Below are 20,120 nucleotides of genomic sequence, written 5' to 3'. Positions count from 1 at the left end.
AGGATGGTAGAACAAGAGGCCATTGCTAGAAACTGTATAAGGGTGTGAGCAGAGGAGTTAGGGAAACAGGTTCTTTGCATGGAGAGTGGTTGGTGAGTGGAATGCACAGTCTGAGTATTTATGTTGTGAATGTAGACCACTGAACTATTTTAAGGCATGGTTGATGAGCATTATGTACAATGGTGTGTATCTTCCATGATTAGCCTCTGACTCCATAAAGATCAGATGATAATAATAACTGATTGTATTCAATGGGCAAAGTCTGGAAAAGTTTGGAAAAATATAGAAGAGGAAAAAAAGAAACAGTTATTATTGGAAACCGTGGGAAACTCATCATCATCATCAAATTCCTGACATGTACCCTCAAGGGGTGTACAGGATATGATAGTACTACATGAAAAATTTACATCATTACTAACTTCCTATCTACAATTTTCCTCCAAATCAGTCTGTTACTTGTCAAGACTCCAACATTATCAGATCTTATATTTCTATCGCACTTTGTACCGTATCAATCCACCTATATCTTGGTCTTCCTCTGGGTCGTTTTCCTGCCAACCTGGCAGAGAACACTTGTTTTGCTAATCTTTCCTCACCCATTCTGTTTAAGTGACCATACCACTTGAGATTAGCTCTGCTAACGCATTTCTGGATGCTGACAATGTCTAGTTCTTTCCTAATATCCTTGTTTTTAATATGATATTGCCATTGATGCCATCCATTCACGCCTCTAATATTTCTCAGGACTCTCATATCTGTGGTCTCTAGTCAAGTGTTTTACTTTTGATCCAGCTCTCAGATCCATAAGTTAAAACTGGTTTGAACATTGCCTTGTATAGAGCTAATTTAGTGTTCCAACTAATTTCTCTCTTATTCCATATGAATTTATTCAATTGACTTCTTACCATACCAGCTTTGTTGATTCTGTTGTCTATTTCCATATTTAATTTGCCATCTTTACTAAAAATTGTGCCTAAGTAGCTGAAATGTTTTACTTGTTCCACACATTCTCCATTCACAACGCAGTTGACATTTTCAATGATTCTGCCTATTTTCATTGTCTTTGACTTGTTATTGCTGACCTTCATACCATATCTATTACAACATTTATTCAATTTAGTCAGGGAATTTTGCAAACTTGTAGCAGATTTATTTATCCACCTATATCTTGGTGTATAGTATAACATCATCCGCATAAAGCAAAGAGCATACGTTAACATCTCCAATTCTGACATCATGTTTAATACCACTTTCCTTCATAATACGATTCATATAGATGATGAATAACAGAGGGGGATAATGTACATCCTTGTCTCACACCAGATTTAACATTAAACCATCTTCCTGTACTTCCTTCAATTCTAACTGCTGACTTGCAACTAAAATAAAGACTAAGTATTGCTTGATATAATGGCCCATTGACACCATATAACTCTAGCATATTGAATAGCTTCTCTCTTGGCATCTTGTCATATATCTTTTCCAGATCGACAACACTTAAATACAGATCTTTGTTATATTCCCATGATTTCTCCACTATTTGTCGTAAAGTGAAGATCTGATCCTGACAGCCTCTATTTGGCCTGAATCCAGCTTGTTCTTCACCAAGCTTTTCTTCCACAATTCTTCTCAACCGTTTCTCAAGTATACTTGTATAGATCTTGCCAGGAACACTCAGTAGGGAAATACCTCTGTAATTCTCACATGCAGTTTTATTTCCCTTTTTATATATGGGTATTATGAGAGCTCTACTCCAATCATCGGGAATTCATCCCTCTGTCCACGCCTTCTGAACTATGCAGTGCAGCCACTGTAAGACTCTTATACCACCATACTTCAGCATTTCTGGTTGAATATCATCTACTACTGCTGCCTTTCCACATTTCAAGCCTTTGATGGCTTTTTCTACTTCAAGTATGGATACGTATTCTTGACTGTATGCCCGTTGAGTGTTTTTTACCACAGTGCTATCACTGCTTGTTTTATTTAGCAATTTTTCGAAGTAATTACTCCATACTTCAAGGATATCTTTTTCTTCTGTTTTCATGTCACCTTTATCATCTCTAACTCCCTTTACAGCACTCTTTCCTTCATTTCTAAGCTTCTCCAACAACCTCCAGAGTATTTTGCATCATCTTCCTTATACCCTCTTTTACCTTGCAGTGTCGAGGGTCCATTGATCATCGGACCTCACTCCGTTTACAGGATAAGGTGGTCAGCCTTATGCCCCGGTGTATCCTATGGCCTGTAGTGTTGAGTTCTCAAGGCCAGTTTGGCTGCTTTGCGGGATGAAAAACCCCAGAATAAACTGGGGTAAAAACCCTGCTGTCCACGCCCAAGACTGGCTAACTTGGCTATGGCTGAGGAAGATCCTTCAGCTCCTCACGTCACTGACGGGAATCGAACCTAGGACACTCTTTCCCCAGGCATATGGTTGCGAAGCGCATAGCCACTAGGCTAACCGCGCGGATTTTGCTACCTTCTTGATATTTATTTTCTATGTTCTTGCCAAAGTCCTCCCATAAATTTTGTTTAGCTAGTTTTACACACTGTTTATGGTCTTAACTGACTTTCCTCGTAGTTAACATAGACCAGTATTAATTGACATTGGCATTTCCATTCCATTTGTAAGATCAAAGCCTATCCCATGCTGGAATTTTAAAAAGGCTGACTGGAATAAATACGCAAATGAACTTGACAAATGTATTTGCTGGATATCTCCAATAAGTAGTAATTTTCATCGATTTATAGGTGTAGTCCTGCTTGCTGCCAAGAAAAGTATTCCTCGAGGTATTAGACATAACTATATACATGGTTGGAGCGAAGAATGTGAATTACTTTATAATAAATATCAGATAAAAATGATCCAAAAACAGCAGACGAACTCCGAGAAAACTTGGATATATCCCGAAGAAAAACATGGGTAAATACAGTTGAAGGTATAGACTTTACTCATTTACAGCCGTAAAGCTTGGAGCCTTCTTAGGAAATTAGGTGGTAGTGCTCCTTTGATTAAAGAACAACCAAGAATCACCCCAGATCAACTAGCTATACATATTGTTAATATATCATGTATCGCAAACAATAAAAAGCGTACAAGATATATAAAGAGAAAATTAAAAGAATTTAGCAAGTCTTCACCTATAACTTCAAATTTTGAACACCCTTTTACGCAGCAAGAAGTTGAAGCAGCCTTAAAGGAATTAAAACCTGGTACGACTCCTGGTTTTGATAACATTCATCCACAATTTTCGATTAATCTGGGAAGAAATGCAAGATTGTGGTTAACAAAGTTCTATACTGACATTCTTACAACTGGTAAACTTCCCACTATTTTTAAAAAAGCAAAAGTACTTTCAATTTTAAAGCCTGATAAGCCTAATCATAATCATAAACCGGAAAGTTACCGACTTATTACTCTCCTCAGTTGTTGTTATAAACTCTTTGAAAGCCTTATTTATAATAGAATAAGCTCCATAATTTTTAAAAATGTCCCAATAGAACAAGCTGGCTTCAGACCAAATCGTGGGTGTTGTGACCAGGTTCTCTTTTTGGTAACTCACATAGAAGCTGGTTTTCAAAAATGTTTAAAAACATCAGCAGCATTGATTGATTTGTCAACAGCTTTCGACACCGTTTGGAGACAAGGCCTTCTATATAAATTATATAAAATTATCCCATGTAAAACAATAGTCCATATTTTTAACAATATGCTAAGAGATAGAAGATTTATAGTGACCTATATGTAATAAAACTAGCAGCGAAAGGAAGTTAAATAATGGACTGCCACAGGGATCTGTTTTATCTCCGTTATTATTTAATCTGTATATATCTGATCTTACCGTCACTTCGTCAAGGAAATTTTGTTATGCCGACGATATAGCAATAACTACACAGCATAAATGCATAAGTCGTACAGAAGAAACTCTAAAAGCTGACTTAACTATTCTGGATGAATATTTTAAAAGATGGAGACTCTGTTTAAATAGAAGTAAAATGGTAATATCTTGTTTTCATCTAAATAATAACTTGGCAAATGTGAAACTAAAAATTGAATTGAACAATACCATACTTCCATATGATACATTCCCTAAGTACTTGGGAGTCACACTTGACTGTTCTCTCACTTTCCGGCATCATCTATCAAACTTGGCACATAAACTAAGGACACATAATAATATCCTACAGAGACTCTGTGGCACTACCTGGGGTTCTAGAGCCTCTACTTTTCGGACAACAGCCCTTGCTTTGGTATTCTCAAGTGCTGAATATTGTGCTCCTGTGTGGCTAAATAGCCCTCCCACAAGGATTATCAATTCTCAATTGAACAATACCTTACGATTAATTACAGGCTCTATTAGATTGACCCCAACATATCGGTTACCTCTTTTAGCAGGCATTATTCCTACAGAACTACATAGATTGAATTCTTTAGTCCGTGAATTCCAAAAAATTGCTGGTAATTCCGAACCTACCTATTCATCAGGATCTCCCAACTCTTAACGTCAACAGATTGAAATCTCGCCATCCATCACTACGAGCAGCAGCAAAACTAGTGCTAAATAATTTTAATCCTTTATCAAAGTGGGAAGAAACAAGAAACATGGAAGGAAAATATGAAAGAACATTTGCATAACATCTTTAAAGGTGATCAAATCATCACAGGATCAGATCTACCTCGCAAAACATGGACGGTACTAAATAGAATTCGGACAAATCATGGCCTATGTGGATATACTCTCTATAAATGGAACAGACAAACATCTCCAGAATGTGACTATGGTGCTCCACGATAGACTATGCAGCATATGTAACAGAATGCATCTTCCGTGCTTATCAGAATGACTGGAATGACTTTTTACAAGCGGCTCCTGAAGCTGTAACCTGGATTACGAACTTAGATCTGAATTTATAATGATATATATGTTTCTTTTCCTTATTATAACATATTAAGACTTTTACTTTTAACTCTTATTTTAATTTTCCAATTTCTTGGATTAGATCTGTGTTTTCCTTCAAAGTTTTAACTTAAAATATTTTAAATTCTTCAAGTCTGTTAATATATAATGACATCATGATTCTCTTTTTTAATATCACGTTTTTGCGATGAGCTATGTATGTATGTATGTACACACCGTTTAACTTTCTTACATTTGTCTCTGTATTTTCTAAGAGCACAAGCTGACTTATTTGCCAGGAACTTTTGATATGCTTTCTTCTTTTCCTTCACTGCCTCTTTAACTTCCTGTGTCCACCCTGGAGTTCTGATTTTTCTATCTTTGCAGACAACCTCACCACATGCCTCTCTGGCTGAATCAATTAGGTTTTTCTTCAAGGCTTGCCACTGAATCGCCAAGGTTTGGTTCGTGTTCTCAAACTCTCATTTTTTCTTCAATAATCTTTGTGTATTTCAGTCTACAGTTCACATCTAAGAGCTGCTCAACTTTTATTCGCATTAAAACTTTCTTACAGATTATTCAATATGAAATTCAATTTTATCCTGCTCAAGACTAAATAGTGATCACTTCCAATTTCAAATCCTCTGTATACTCTGGTGTCCTGCACCAGGGAGAAAACATCACTATCAACAATAACATAGTCAATGAGACTTTTCTTATTCCTAGCCTGTTCTCTACATGTGAATTTGTGCACATTTTTATGTTGGAACATGATGTTAGTAATAACTAGTCCATGTTCTGAGCAGAAATCCAACAGGCATTTGCCATTATTATTAGCTTTCCTCTTTTCTCCAAATTTTCCCAAAATATTTTTGTATGTCTGACAATCATTTGCTACTCTGCTATTTAGATCCCCAACAAGGACCAACTTTTCCTTTTTCATTGTGTCAGTTGTTTTCTCGAAAGCATCAAAAAATTCCTCCACTTCTACCTTAGTAGAACCTTCTGTGGGACCATAGGCACAAATAAGTCTCATTGTCCATTTCCCCATTCTAATATTTGCCCACATCACTCCACTTGAGACTGCCTGCCATTCAAGAAGAGTCGCCTCGTATTTTGTGTTGAATACTATGGCTACTCCTTTTCCTTGCTTGTCATTGCCTGAATATAACATTTTGTATTTATTGCTCAGAAAGATCTTACCAATTTTTGTCTATTTTGTTTCAGTCACCCCTAGTGGGAAAACTAAATTTGGTAATTCAGAATTGCCACTCAGATCACCAATTCATCTGCAAAGAGCTGTGTTGAAGTAGTTGAGTATTTAGGCTTAGGTGTGGTTTACATTGATGCTAAAAGTTCAATGGAATAATTACAGCACAAAGAGAAATAATCAAACAGGTTTAATCATTTCAATAGTTTGTCCCAGAGACATCTTCAGGAATACAATGTTAAAATTCTAATAACATGCAAAAACACTTTGGAAGAAATTAAATTAGAATAAATGAAGACTGAGGTCTTATGAAGGGTGCATGCCCTCTATGGTTGCTGACTGCTAGTCTTAGGTGTTGGGTGGAAAGCCTAAAAATTAAACTTTCCCAAATCTTAAGAAGTTTAATACAATCAGAACCGTATGTATTAAGATTATGCTGGCTCTTTAAATCTGCCACTGATTCCAAAATGAGTCTTTCAAGTTTCTATTTACTGTGATAGAGCTTTATAGTTTCTTCCATCTGATTCTGAGCCAAGGGATGGTCTGCTAGACGTGATGACTAACTATAATTGTCGTGGTAGATGTATTTTAGGCAGATGTTTAACACCTGCCTAGAAGAACACAAAAACTATCGATATAATAAATTAGTTGTTCAATTTTGCACATTTCTGGAAATCTGCATCTCTTAAATATTCTTACACTATGATCCATAATTGGCAAGTGTTACTGCACTTTTTCTTAAAATACCTAAAAGCAGCCAAAAATTTTTGAACATGACGAAATGTCCACAAAGTTTTTACCCATATCATAAGTGTGAACTAATGGTAGCTCAATTAACAAAACAGTGGACCATAGATTGTCTGATGTTGATATCCATTGGTCACTGGGTCGATTCCGACTTGATGGATTTTTTTTGCATGTGTCCGGTAGAGCTTTAGGCGTTTAACCTAGGGGTCCAGGGTTCAAGTCCATGTTTGGGCAGTTTTTTTTACAAAGGGATGGATATATAGAGTTGAAGTGGATAAGAGAGTGGTTTACTCAGGAGTAGAGTCCAGAAAAAGACCTCTGACTAGTGAGGTGCCACAGGTTCTGATTTTGGGCCACTCCTATTTAATTTGTACATTAATTATAGCAGTAAGGATCTGAAAGGAACTGCTCAGTTGTTTGCCAATGATACAAAATTTGGTAGAGCAATAGCTAATACAGATGATGTTAAGCTTTTGCAGGATGATTTGGTTAATCTGGGCAAAGGGGAATGCATGTCAGTTTAATGTGGTAAAGTGTAAGGTTATACATTTCAGGATGAAAAGATTACCAGCATACCACACAAGAAACTGTACTCCAGGAAAGTGACAAAGCCAAAGATTTGGGAGTGTTAGTGGATAGGGTGGGGTTAGAGTTTAGAAGGCACACTACAAAAGTGGATAAAGCAGCTCATCAGATTACTTGGTTACTGAAGAATTCTTTGACGAGCACAGACACAGAGGTTATTATCCTGTTTATCAAGCCTTGATAAGACCCCATCTTGATTACTGCATGCAAATCTCATCACCCAGATATCTCGGTAATGAGGAAGAGGTGGAGAGGATCCAGAGGCAAGTGAGCAAGATGCTGCAGATTTATGGAATGAAGCTTACATACAAATTACTGAAGGGTTTTACAAGATTAATACAGCGAAAATTTTTTTCAGAACAGGTCTGGTGACAGATAACTAGTGGTCATCCTTGAAAACTGAGCAAGAGTGTAGTTACTAAGGGCATTAAAACTAGATTTTTTACTTAGAGAGTGGTGAATGAGTGGAATAGGTTGCCAGTCTGTTGTAGGTACCATGACTGTCAATGAGTTCCAAGCAAAGTATGACAGATACTGAGCAAATGCTGGATAGTGCTTAGCATGATGTTCAGGAACCCCTCCCCTCCATGAGTGTAAGGCTTCCGTTGAGTTGCCGGTGATAATATCAAAAGCAAACGGCCATAGCGAACATGAATGAGAGAGAAGTCAATTAGTACAAAATACTTATAAGTAAATTAATTCTAAACATTTGAATGTATACATTTCCCTTCCATTCCAGCCTGATTATAAGGCCATATTAAATTACCTTATTTCAGAGGAACAGGGAACTACGACGGCCCTAGTTTTAGACTTAAGCATGTTTCTATTTCACACATGGTGCCTCAAGAAAAACTTCATATAAAACAAGTCTGTAACTATCATACAAAGAATATTTCTCTTCTGTGAGTAACAGAAAACTGATACTTATAAAAGTAGAGCACTCAATGTCTAATGATAAATCACAACAAACAAATATACCAAACACGAAAAGATAATTCACTACACCACAATCATCAGATGTGTATCAAAGTAACAATCACATACGCACCCTATCGTCGAAAAATATAAATACATTTCATACATTAAGTAAAACAAAAAAATTACCAAAAAAAAAAAACATGAATTAGGAATTATTCAAATTAGGGGGATATTAAATCCCACATTGTTTTAAAACCGAATAAGAAACTCAAAGATTGGAATCAGAGCGTTTCATGCCGAATATAGTAAACTATAAAAGTATCGGCGGCACTAGCGTGAGCTAATGCAAGTAGACCTAGTACGTAGTACAATCTCAGGCAACTCAGTGGATGTGGCGTTTGCACACCATCGCGCTAGGCCGCACGAAGGAAGTCTTGGTTTCGAGTCTAGTCGGCGACTAGAGGAAATTTTTCTAAGCCTTTTTTCGACCGGTTCCCGAGTTAGTCGATCTCTGGCACGGGCAAGCAGGTTTTTCCTCCCGGAAACTCGGGTTTTTCGTCCTGTAAACTCAAGAAAATCGACCTTAGAACCCACATTATTTCAGACATTAAATATATTGTGTTAGGGTTAGAGACCACGAGATGGCGGCACATTTGAGCCGTCTCTCTTCACTGCGTACCGCTTCATTAGTGGTAGCCTTGGGCCATCTGTCTCTGATTGAGTACCACTGGAGATTGAACTGCCCACTCAGTCTCCAAAAGTTAGATAGGGCTAAATGGCCTCGCCTACTCCCGTATATACGGGAATAAAAAGGCGTTAGCTGATTTTTTTTTTTTTTCAATTTGAATAATGTTTATATCGCCGAAATGAAGCCTATTGGCTCTTTATATTTAAATGAATTGGGAAAATTCTTAAAAGGTGATACTTTAATGAAAGCATTTGTATTAATATAATACAAATATAAATATTGTTATAATTGTTGAATTTATAGTAATATGTCAATTTTAGAGGGAAATTTGTATACTCTGAACGATTCAAGCTATTATTATTATTATTATTATTATTATTATTATTATTATTATTATTATTATTATTATTATTATTATTATTCAAAGGTAATATACACAAAGGTAAGATATTCCAGTACGCAGACGATACAGCAATAATATCCATCCATAATAACGCAAGCATAGCCCAAACAAATATGCAACATGATATAAATCTGATCATAGACTGGCTCACGAAAAACTCCATACACCTAAACTCAGAAAAGACAAAATTAATGATATTCAGAAATCCACTGACTCGACCAGTTGATAACAAATATATAACTATCCAACATCCACTTTCCAACACAAAAAACACACAGAACAGCAAAACCACTACAATCACTCAGGTTGAAACAATACGATACCTTGGAATTTACCTCGATGCAGATATGAACTGGAATAGCCATATAAAACATCTACACAACAAACTCCGAACAATAAGTGGCAAACTCTACAGATTAAAAGACATAGTTCCCATACGCCTAAAAGCACTAATATACAAAGCACTATGCCAAATATACTAAGATACGCTATAACAACGTATGCTTTCTGTGCACCCTACAAATTAAATAGATTAATGTCGCTACAGTACAAAATGACAAAACTGATCTTTTGGGAACAAAGAGAAAATCACGACCTTATAAACATTGCAATGGCAGAACACGAAATACGGACAGCAAAACATTTATGTCACTATGCAGCCTTGCTAAAACATTATTTCGATGCCAACTACAGGACAGTTAGAAATACATACCGTATAACAAGACCTCAGACTACTAATTATATCACATACAAATACAATAATCACTACGGAAAGGCCACGCGAAACTTCTACATCCCAGACATGATAAACAAATTACCTTTTGAATACAGAAACCTTACAAACTACAATAGCCTGAAAAGAGCTCTAAAGACATACTACGAACAAGAAACACGCACCCAAAATACCATACAAACTTAATGAAACACAATATATTCGCTCAGGCTTCCAGTTCAGCGACGCATCAGTGCATTCCAATTTATTGTGTGTGTGGGGGGGGGGGGGGGGGGGGAAGGGTGCACGTGTGAGTTAGCGTGCGTGTGTGTGCGTGTGAGTGCGCGCGCGCGAATTTCTCAATCATAGATTCCGTAGCATCCTAACACAGCAAAAAAAAAAAAAAACAATACATAATAACCAACTGGTATCATCCTCAGATAATCCACAGATTGTAAATTATTATTATGATTGTTATATAAAAAAAAACTGTCATCATCATTACTATTTAAATCTCATTATATGTAGCACAAAGTGCTGAACCTTGTAAAATAATTTACTGAATAGATGATCATTGTACATATGTAAATATTTGAAAGAACAATATAAAAAAAAAATTATTATGAGCAACTCCAGGGAGTCATTAGACTCATCGAGGGAGGCCCCAAATCATATTCATCACAACTATTCGACATTCATAGAGTATCTATCATACCTCGCCTTAAACGCATTCACTGTCACAGCATCCACCACCACAGACTCTAGCAGCCCATTCCACTCATTCACCACTCTAAAAGTAACCCAGCTCTAACACCTTTACTAACCACACATTTGCCCAGTTTCCATGGATGTCCCCTAGTCCTGCTAAAATCAGCCCTGTTCTCAAAAATATCTTCTGAATTAATTTTATAGAAACCCTTCAGTAATTTGAATCTCTCAATCATATCTCCCCTCCTCTGCTTATCAACCAATTTTTGCAAACCACAAATCCTCAACTTGTTCTCATTAGATTCATTCCACAGACTTGCTATCATCTTGGTTACTCGCCTCTGGATCCTCCCAACCTCCTCCCCATCAAGAAGAAACTTAGGTGACCAAATCTGCACACAGTAGTCGAAATAGGATCTTATCAAGGCTCGATACAGAGGAACAACAACCTGCTTGTCTCTGCTTGTCAACGTATTCTTCAGCAACCAAGTGATTTGAATGAGCTGATTTGGCCACTTTTGAAATGTACCCCCTAAACTTCAACTCCTCATCCACCAATACTCCTAAATCTTGTGCCTCATAAATTTCCTGGAGTACAGTTCCACTAATGTAGTAAACTGCTGCTAATCTTTTCATCCCAAAATGCAGAACCTTACATTTTGCCACATTAAATTGACATCTATTCTCCTTAGCCCAGACCTCCAATCTATCCAAATCATCATGTAAAATTCTGACATCACCTGCATTCACTATTGCCCTACCCAACTTTGTATCATCCACAAACAAATGAACTGTTCCTCTCAGATCCTTTCCTATATCATTAATGAACAAATTAAACAGCAGTGGCCCAAGAACAGATCCTTGTGGCACACCACTAGTCACACGCCGTCTTGTTGACTCTACTCCTGAATAAACCACTCTCTGATATCTATCCGTCAACCATCCTCCTATCCATCTCACCAACCCTATATCCATCCCCATATGCTGCAATTTACTGATTAGAATTCCATGTGGTATCCTGTCAAAGGCCTTAGCAAGGTCCAGTAGAATCACTGTAAACCCATAACCATTATCCAGTTCAGCCATCACTATGTTATAATACGTGAGCAAGTTACTGAGGCATGACCTACCCTTCACAAAACCATGCTGTCCCCGATACAGTATCCCATTTTCTTCTATCCAATCTTGTATTTTCCTCTTGACTATATTCTCCAAGACCTTGATAATGATTCCTGTTATGCTGATTGGCCGGTAATTTTCAACAGCAGCCTTGGAACCACCTTTATGCAGCGGAACTATTTTCCCCTCTTTCCACCCCCTTGGGACTGACCCAGACCCGAGGCTCAAATTAAACAAAATGGTTAAGGGCACTGACAATTCTTTAGCCGCTTCACGTACGACACGAGCTGGTATACCATCCAATCCCACAGATGTATTGACATTGAGGTTCTGTAATTGACAAGTGACCTCTACTTCATTCATCACAATTCCAGTAGAAGCTGTTGGTTCTTCCATTCTTTGCAATGTCACCACCTGGATGATATACTCTTGCAAAGTGCTCGCTCAGTAATTCCACTATATCGACTGATTCGGTTACCTCCCTACCCTCAGCATTTTTTTAAATTATTCTGCCATGAACATTTTTCCTTTTACTTGCAACATATTGAAAAAACTGTTTGGGATTCTCTTTACCCTGCATGGCCAATTTTCTTTCGTAATCCGCTTTTGCTTTTCTTACCACCCTTGTTACCATCCTGGCCTGAGCTTTATACTGCTCCTGCGCCTGCTGGTCACCTTTTTCCTTAAATTCCCTCCACAAGTGTTTATTTTTTTGCAGCTCAAGCTTAATAGAGTTATTCATCCATTTAACCCCTGCTTGATTTATTATTCTGATTCTTGGTATAAAGTCAACCATTGCCTCCTGCAAACACTTCTTAACCACCTCCATGCACTATCAACATCAAACCTTTGCAGTTTTACATGCCATGGCACTGAGCCAAGCACACACACACCTAAGCTGGTCATACTTACCAGCCTTGTAATTCCACATGTACCGTGTCTTAATTGTAAATTCCACTACTTTAGCCACCTCGGAAGTCATGACCTTATGGTCACTCTCACCAATTGGTGGCAACATGGTCATGTTTGTTACAGCCACATTCTCAGTTGCAATTACTAGGTCAAGCACTCTCTGCCCCCTGGTATTTTCTTGTCCCTTAATAACTGCATAAAATCCAATTCCTTCCTCCCATGTGCCCTCTCCTCTTTCCGATCAATGTTACCATAATTGAAATCACCCATAATAATTACCCTCCTTCCACTCATTTCTTCTATTTGCCTATGCATACTATCCCCACGATCTATTCCATCACCTGGTCTATAGCAGCACCCAATTGTATATTTTGTTCTTCTAGATTCTATCTCACACCAAACAGCCTCAAATGTGCTCTTTTCTCTATCCTGCAGTTCAACTTCTATACTCCTTGGCTGCAACTCATCAGCTATCATCAATAACACTCCCCCTTTTTATTCTTTCTGTCACTCCTGAACACGCTATACCCGTTGCATTCAATCCCACTAGCTTTATCATCTTCTGTCAGCCATGTTTCACTAATACCAACAACCTGTGGCCTGGAAGTGCCAACCAAGGCCAAAAACTATTCCTTCTTGTTCCTAATACTCCTGGCATTAGTGTACATGAATTGCAGAAGCCCATTAGTCCCATCCATACTTTGATGCCTTATACTAACTATCCCATTCTGATTTGTTGTCCCCCTTCGCCTTCGTACTCGCTCGGGCATATTATACTCATTCATACACTCAACTGCCTCCCTAAAGTCTGCTTATCTACTCTCAACCCCCTTGATAAATCTAGTTTCCCTGAGTCTCTACATCCACTTCCACATCATTCATCAACACTTTTTCAAGCCTCCGTACACCAACTCCATTCAAATGTAACCCATCCATCTTATATAAATCGTTTCGCCCATCGAACTCACTCCACACATCCACAAATTCCACACCACTCTCCATGCATAATCCACGCATAAAGTCATTGGCAATTATGGCCCTCCTTCTAAACACTTCACTGTCATTCCGCGGTAAAATACTCACCATCCTAACTTTCTCAGTCTTCTCTTTTGCTACCTCAAGTAATTCCCTCACCTCCTCTATCATTTCCATTTTGTCTTCTTTCAAATCATTTATTCCTGCCACGATTATTATCTCTTTCACGCTCTGTTTTTGCACTCTAATAGATTCGCTGACGTCCTTTATGTTCGCACCCGGCTGGTACGATTCGTCAAATCTCAAAACTCTCCATGCATAACCCACGCATAAAGTCATTGGCAATTATGGCCCTCCTTCTAAACACTTCACTGTCATACCGCGGTCAAATACTTACCATCCTAACTCTCTCACTCTTCTCTTTTGCTACCTCAAGTAATTCCCTCACACCCTCTATCATTTCCATTTTGTCTTCTTTCAAATCATTTATCCTGCCACGATTATTATCTCTTTCACCCTCTGTTTTTGCACTCTAATAGATTCGCTGACGTCCTTTATGTTTGCGCCCGGCTGGTACGATTTCTCACACTCTCAACTATCACACCTCTTAATAGCGAATCCCCATACAGCATTCGCTCCTTCATTTTATTTTCGTTTACGAACATTCTATTATTTTTCTTAACAGACTTTCGCCATTTATTAGTCGGTACGTTCAGCACATATTTTTCCATACGCTCCATTTGCCTTTTTTGCTCTGCATATCGCTCCACTCAAACGTGTGATTTCACTACTCGCATTTATCTACCCATTTTCATTGTCAATCAAATCATCCATTCATTCTGTATTCCTTCATTTACACTTTCAACGACGCTCTAACTCGTATCACATGCACAACCTAGCAATTCTCTATCACACCGCCATTTTCTACATTCTGACTATCGTTAACGATATCATTCTCGCCACCCGAAACACGCTTGAGATCCTCATTCTCCTTACACTTTCTGCAAATATTAACTCTACGATCACCATTTAACCAGACTCCCATTGCTCCTTGCAAAGCATACATCTCACAGAGAGCACATTGCATAAACTCGTTTACATCAAAGCTGTTAAACAAACATGGCGACCTGGCCGCCATTTTTTTTATCGGTGCCATATGTACGCTATCTTGTCTTAGAAATAATAATTAAAATGACACACAACAAATCGCACAGACTCACCAAGAAACAAAAAGCAAACAATACTACGTACAATTATTGTAAAATTGTTAATGATAGCACAAAATACTACTAATCGTTTCAGGAGCTCTCGACAAGCTGACGATCATATCAGTACGACACCTCGATCCCCGATTTTGTTATTATTAGTAGTAGTAGTCGATCTCTGGCACGGGCAAGTGTGTTTTTTCTCCCAGAAACTCGGGTTTTTAGTCCCATAAACTCAAGAAAATCAACCATAGAACCCACACTCTTTGCAGACATTAAATATATTGTGTTAGAGACCACCAGATGGCAGCACTTGTTGAGCCGTCTCTCTTCACTGAGTGCCGCTTAATTAATAATAGAATACGGCCAGCTGTCTCTGATTGAGTACCAGTCGTGATTGAACTGCCCACTCAGTCTCCAAAATTTAGATAGGGCTAAAACAGCCTCGCCTACTCCCTATACGGGTAAAAAGGCGTTAGCTAAATATCACGTGACACCTCCAGTGATTCCAAGGGCTCATCGTGGGAGGGCACTCTACACCAATTTGCTAAATATATCTCATCCTCTCCACCACTATTTAATTCTCCAACTACGACAATACTACCATCAACGCCAACCATCGTTCATCATCACTAACAACAGTACTAGTTGTTTTTGTTGTTGTTTTTGTCTGCAAATTGCGTGTGTTCTGAAGGCCGATTTATCTGTATGCAGGATGAAAAACCAGAGTTTCCGGGAGAAAAAAAACTACTACCACCACATGATATCGGCTAACTTACCTGCAACTGAAAAACTCCATATAAGTATTCTCCTCGTCACGACGAGAATCGAACCCGGATCTTTTCCAATCGAACAAGAAATATCAACAAGGAACTACTTCAAATTTGCAGCCAGCCTAATTTAGTAGTAGGTTTCTTCGAAATCTACTGAACAATAGAAGTTGGATTGTACAACTCAGCATTATATTTTCATAAGGTGTAGTTAAACTGTCGGTATGTTTAATACTAAAGAAATAACTATACTTCAAATTTAATAGAAAGCAACTGATTTATTCGCTCAGAAATTCAGATAAACTAATAAAACTCCAAATTTAGTCGAATATATCTCCAAATTGCAGTGGTAACTTCGCAGGAATATATTCTCCTTGAATTTCTTCCTCCATTTCATGAATGACTTCAATATTTCAGAGGATCACAAACAATATCAAAAACAGCTGTTTGGAAAATAGATCAGAAATGTGTTGGAGAGTGACACATGTAGAAGCTGCGAAGACAATCATCAAAACCTTTATTCCATTCAGACGGATTTCGCTGAATTGTCAAAGGAAATAATTTCCACCCAATGACAACAGTCAAGTAGGATGAAGAATCACAATTGTTGTACAGAAAGCTAAGTCTGAATATGGAAAGAAAAAAAAATGGCCTAGTAAGCTAGAGACAACCCGGCTGATATGCTGCAAGTAAAAAACAAAAAAAGAATGAATATGAAACAATACCTCTGCTGAATTCAGATGGTGTGTAAGTGACAGATGCAGAAGAGGTTATTCAACTATCAAAGAGATCTAAGAACTAAGGAAAAACAAAAAGAGAAAAAAAAGAACTAAGGAAATAATTCATAAAAAACTGAATCATACAAGAATAAAGAGAATCATAAAAGAGTTTAATCGCATTATATTTATCATCATTTATTTTAAAAGAATAGAACGATTAATTTTTTCTGGTGTATACTGGACCACTAATTTTGTTTTATTGAATTGAAGTCGTATCTCAATGTCAGAATATCGTAATTTTTGATCGCATCATAGCAGCCTTAATTTATAATTCTCAATTACATATAATGGATATGTAATCTCATTAAACAAGTGATTCATAAGAAAAGAAAAGAATGATGTTGAAGGAACATCGTGTGCATAAAAACAGGCATCATAAGATGATGTTCGTTATGAACATTATAAGCAGCAGGCCAGAAGAGTCACAATTGTTGTACGAAAAAATCTGAATATGAAAAAAAAACGTCTCTCTAAGCTAAAGACAACTCCAAAGTAGTATAACAATATGCTGCAAGAAAAACAAAGAATGAATATGAAACTAACTCTGCTGAACGCAGATGGTGTGAGGATGACGGATGCAGAAGAGGTTGTTCAATTATCAAGAGGCTGTTGCAAACTTTGTGTATGCAACATTGAGTTCACTGTTACTTCTTCACTGGATGCAGAAACTCAAGTGTATATATATATAGGATTTATTAGAGAAGTTATACAAATTAAATAAGATTTCAGCAATAGGAACTGATGGAATATCAGCACGGCGCTGCTGAAATAGTGTTCAGCTGAACTGGAAATTCCTTTGAACAGGCTATATAATTGCAGTCTCAGAACAGAGAAAATTCGGTACGAGTGGGAAAAATGTGTGTTACAAGGGTGATGCAAAGACCCATGCATCCAACTATCGACCATCACTATCTCAGGAGTGGTAGTATGATTTTGGAAAAATTAGTTAGGGCTTGCATTCAGAAATGGGTTGAAGAGAATCTCTACTTTTCAATGAACAATACGGTTTAATTAATTAAGGTGATGTTTCAGTAACTTGATCACATTCTGTCAAAATGTTTCCATTGACTAAGACAAGGGAATGGATAAGCCCTGACACTCTTGGAATTTTCTAAGGCTTTTCACAGAATACAGTATGTAAGAATGTTGCATAAATTGGAGAATATGGGATTGGATTATAAAGTATTGCCATGGATAAGATGATGGCTGACTGATAGACACCAAAATGTGGTATATTGAGAATGTGACTCTTAAAGATTTAAGGTAACACCAGTGGCTTAACACAAGGATCAGTCCTTGGTCAACAGTTATTCAATCTGTACATTAATGATATTGAGCAGGCATTGACATACAGCTATTTGCTTATGATGCAAATATAGGAAGAGTAATCAGGTATGATCTTAATAAGCAGTACTTCCAGAATGATTTCAATAGGCTGGAAATGTGGGCATGGGAAAATGGATGTCACTTCAATGTCAATAAATGTAAAATCATGCACTTTGGTGTGATTATATATCAAATGTCGTATTATATTTTTGAATTTATGCTAGAAGAAACTGGTCAGGCTAGGGATCTGGAGCTGTTAGTAGATAGGAAGTTGAGGATCACTGGCCACGTAGCAAAGATTGTAAATACTCAAAAAATAATTACAGTTCTAAAACGATCTTTAACATGTAAAGTTAAGGATGTCATTTTGCCCCTTTATACACCTAAATAAGACCTCACTTGAACTGTTGTGCGTAGATCTGGTTTCCATGGTGATTCTGTGCAAAGAAGAGTATTAAAATTGATATCAGGATTGTGGAATACTGATTATGAAAACAGATTTAGAACTAGCGGGACTGCAGACACTGGCTAACACGAGAAAGAGAGTTATATGATTGAGACTTTGAAACTTCTGAAAGGGTGATATAGGATTTCAGTTGATGGAATTTTTAATTTTTTGGAAGGTGGGAAAGGACAAGGGAGCACAGTTGAAAGCTGAGAATTAATGCCGTTACGAAGGGGGGGGGGCGATTGCTAATTTTTTCGCTCATAGAATGATACTGACTGGAATGCATTGCCATTGGATGTTGTGTATGTGTTTGTGTGTGTAAGTAGTGTGAATTAAGTCAAGAACAAGTGTGAAAGCTGATTCATATAATATGTAGCCTCCGTCATTGAGTCCATGATTCCCTGGATATATCTCTTAATAATAATAATAATAATAATAATAATAATAATAATAATAATAATAAATATCGGCAGTTATAATTCATTTATGACAGTCAATCAAGTTATTCTATTTTATTATTATTATTATTATTATTATTGCATCAGTTCCCCTTTATTCAGATTATTCGAAAGAGACATTGATTTATTATTATTATTATTATTATTATTGTTATTATTATTATTGAGCCTGTGTAGCTCAGTGGATGTGGCGTTTGCCAACCACCGCGCTTGGCCGCACGAAGGAAGACTTGGTTTCGAGTCTAGTCGGCGACTAGAGGAAATTTTTCTAAGCCTTTTTTCGACCGGTTCCCGAGTTAGTCGATCTCTGGCACGGGCAAGCAGGTTTTTCCTCCCGGAAACTCGGGTTTTTCGTCCTGTAAACTCAAGAAAATCGACCGTAGAACCCACATTATTTCAGACATTAAATATATTGTGTTAGGGTTAGGGACCACGAGATGGCGGCACATTTGAGCCGTCTCTCTTCACTGAGTACTGCTTAATTAGTGATAGCCTTGGGCCATCTGTCTCTGATTGGTACCAGTGGAGATTGAACCGCCCACTCAGTCTCCAAAAGTTAGATAGGGCTAAATGGCCTCGCCTACTCCCCGTATACGGGGAATAAAAAGGCGTTAGCTGATTTTTTTTTTTGATTATTATTATTACGTGACACTTGTAGGTAATCCAAAGGACTCGTCGATAAATGGCACCTACTCTACAATTCTCTGTCTCCACCACAATCTACCAACTAAAACGAACCGCAACTGCCATCATCATCTACACCAACGTTATCTACCTTCCACTACAACCACTGGTATTTTCATAGACAATTACAAACATTCATGGCCACTGTGGGATTTCAACCCGCAGCTTTTTTGGCTGGAGAAGGGATATGCCAACCACTCGGCCAACGCACAATAACAGGCTGACCAGCATATTATTGTGCAAAAAATTATATACATGTTTTACAAAAGTTCAGAAAGTTATGGAAAATAATCTCTTCTGCCTCTAACATATCTATCATACTGAAACTTATACTCATTAACACACTTAGCCTTCACAATATACTCGGGCAATGCCTTCTTCAGATACCACTCTCCAAGCAAGAAAAAATATTTCTTACTCTCTCTCATTCACAACTTTCTTGCGCAATATCCAGGGATGGCCACTAGTTCTTGTCCCTTCCTTATTTTCCACAATCTGAAAAATCTCTATATTATCGATCCAGTGAATACCTGTAAAGTTCTTAAATGTCTCATTCTACGGTCCTAAAATCATTT

General features: G+C 37.6%; 1 protein-coding gene across 2 annotated transcripts in view; it reads right to left on the bottom strand.

The window, feature by feature from the left end:
- The window catches only part of Rubicon (run domain Beclin-1-interacting and cysteine-rich domain-containing protein rubicon), a 357,235-nt gene extending 348,779 nt beyond the window's left edge, over positions 1–8,456 (bottom strand). For both annotated transcript variants that reach the window (XM_090410954.1, XM_090410955.1), the window contains exon 1: positions 8,207–8,456. In XM_090410954.1, coding sequence (XP_090267080.1) covers positions 8,207–8,259 — 53 coding nt within the window. In that variant the 5' untranslated portion in view covers positions 8,260–8,456. The remainder of the gene's footprint in view (positions 1–8,206) is intronic.
- Positions 8,457–20,120: the final 11,664 nt, after the last annotated feature.

The sequence above is a fragment of the Typopeltis vanoorti genome, chromosome 21, assembly GCF_054136105.1.
Source record: "Typopeltis vanoorti isolate ZY-2024b chromosome 21, IOZ_Tvanoo_1.0, whole genome shotgun sequence".
Classification (NCBI taxonomy): domain Eukaryota; kingdom Metazoa; phylum Arthropoda; class Arachnida; order Uropygi; family Thelyphonidae; genus Typopeltis; species Typopeltis vanoorti.
Note: the sequence above shows the minus strand (reverse complement) of the source record. Positions and strands in the feature narration are given on the sequence as shown.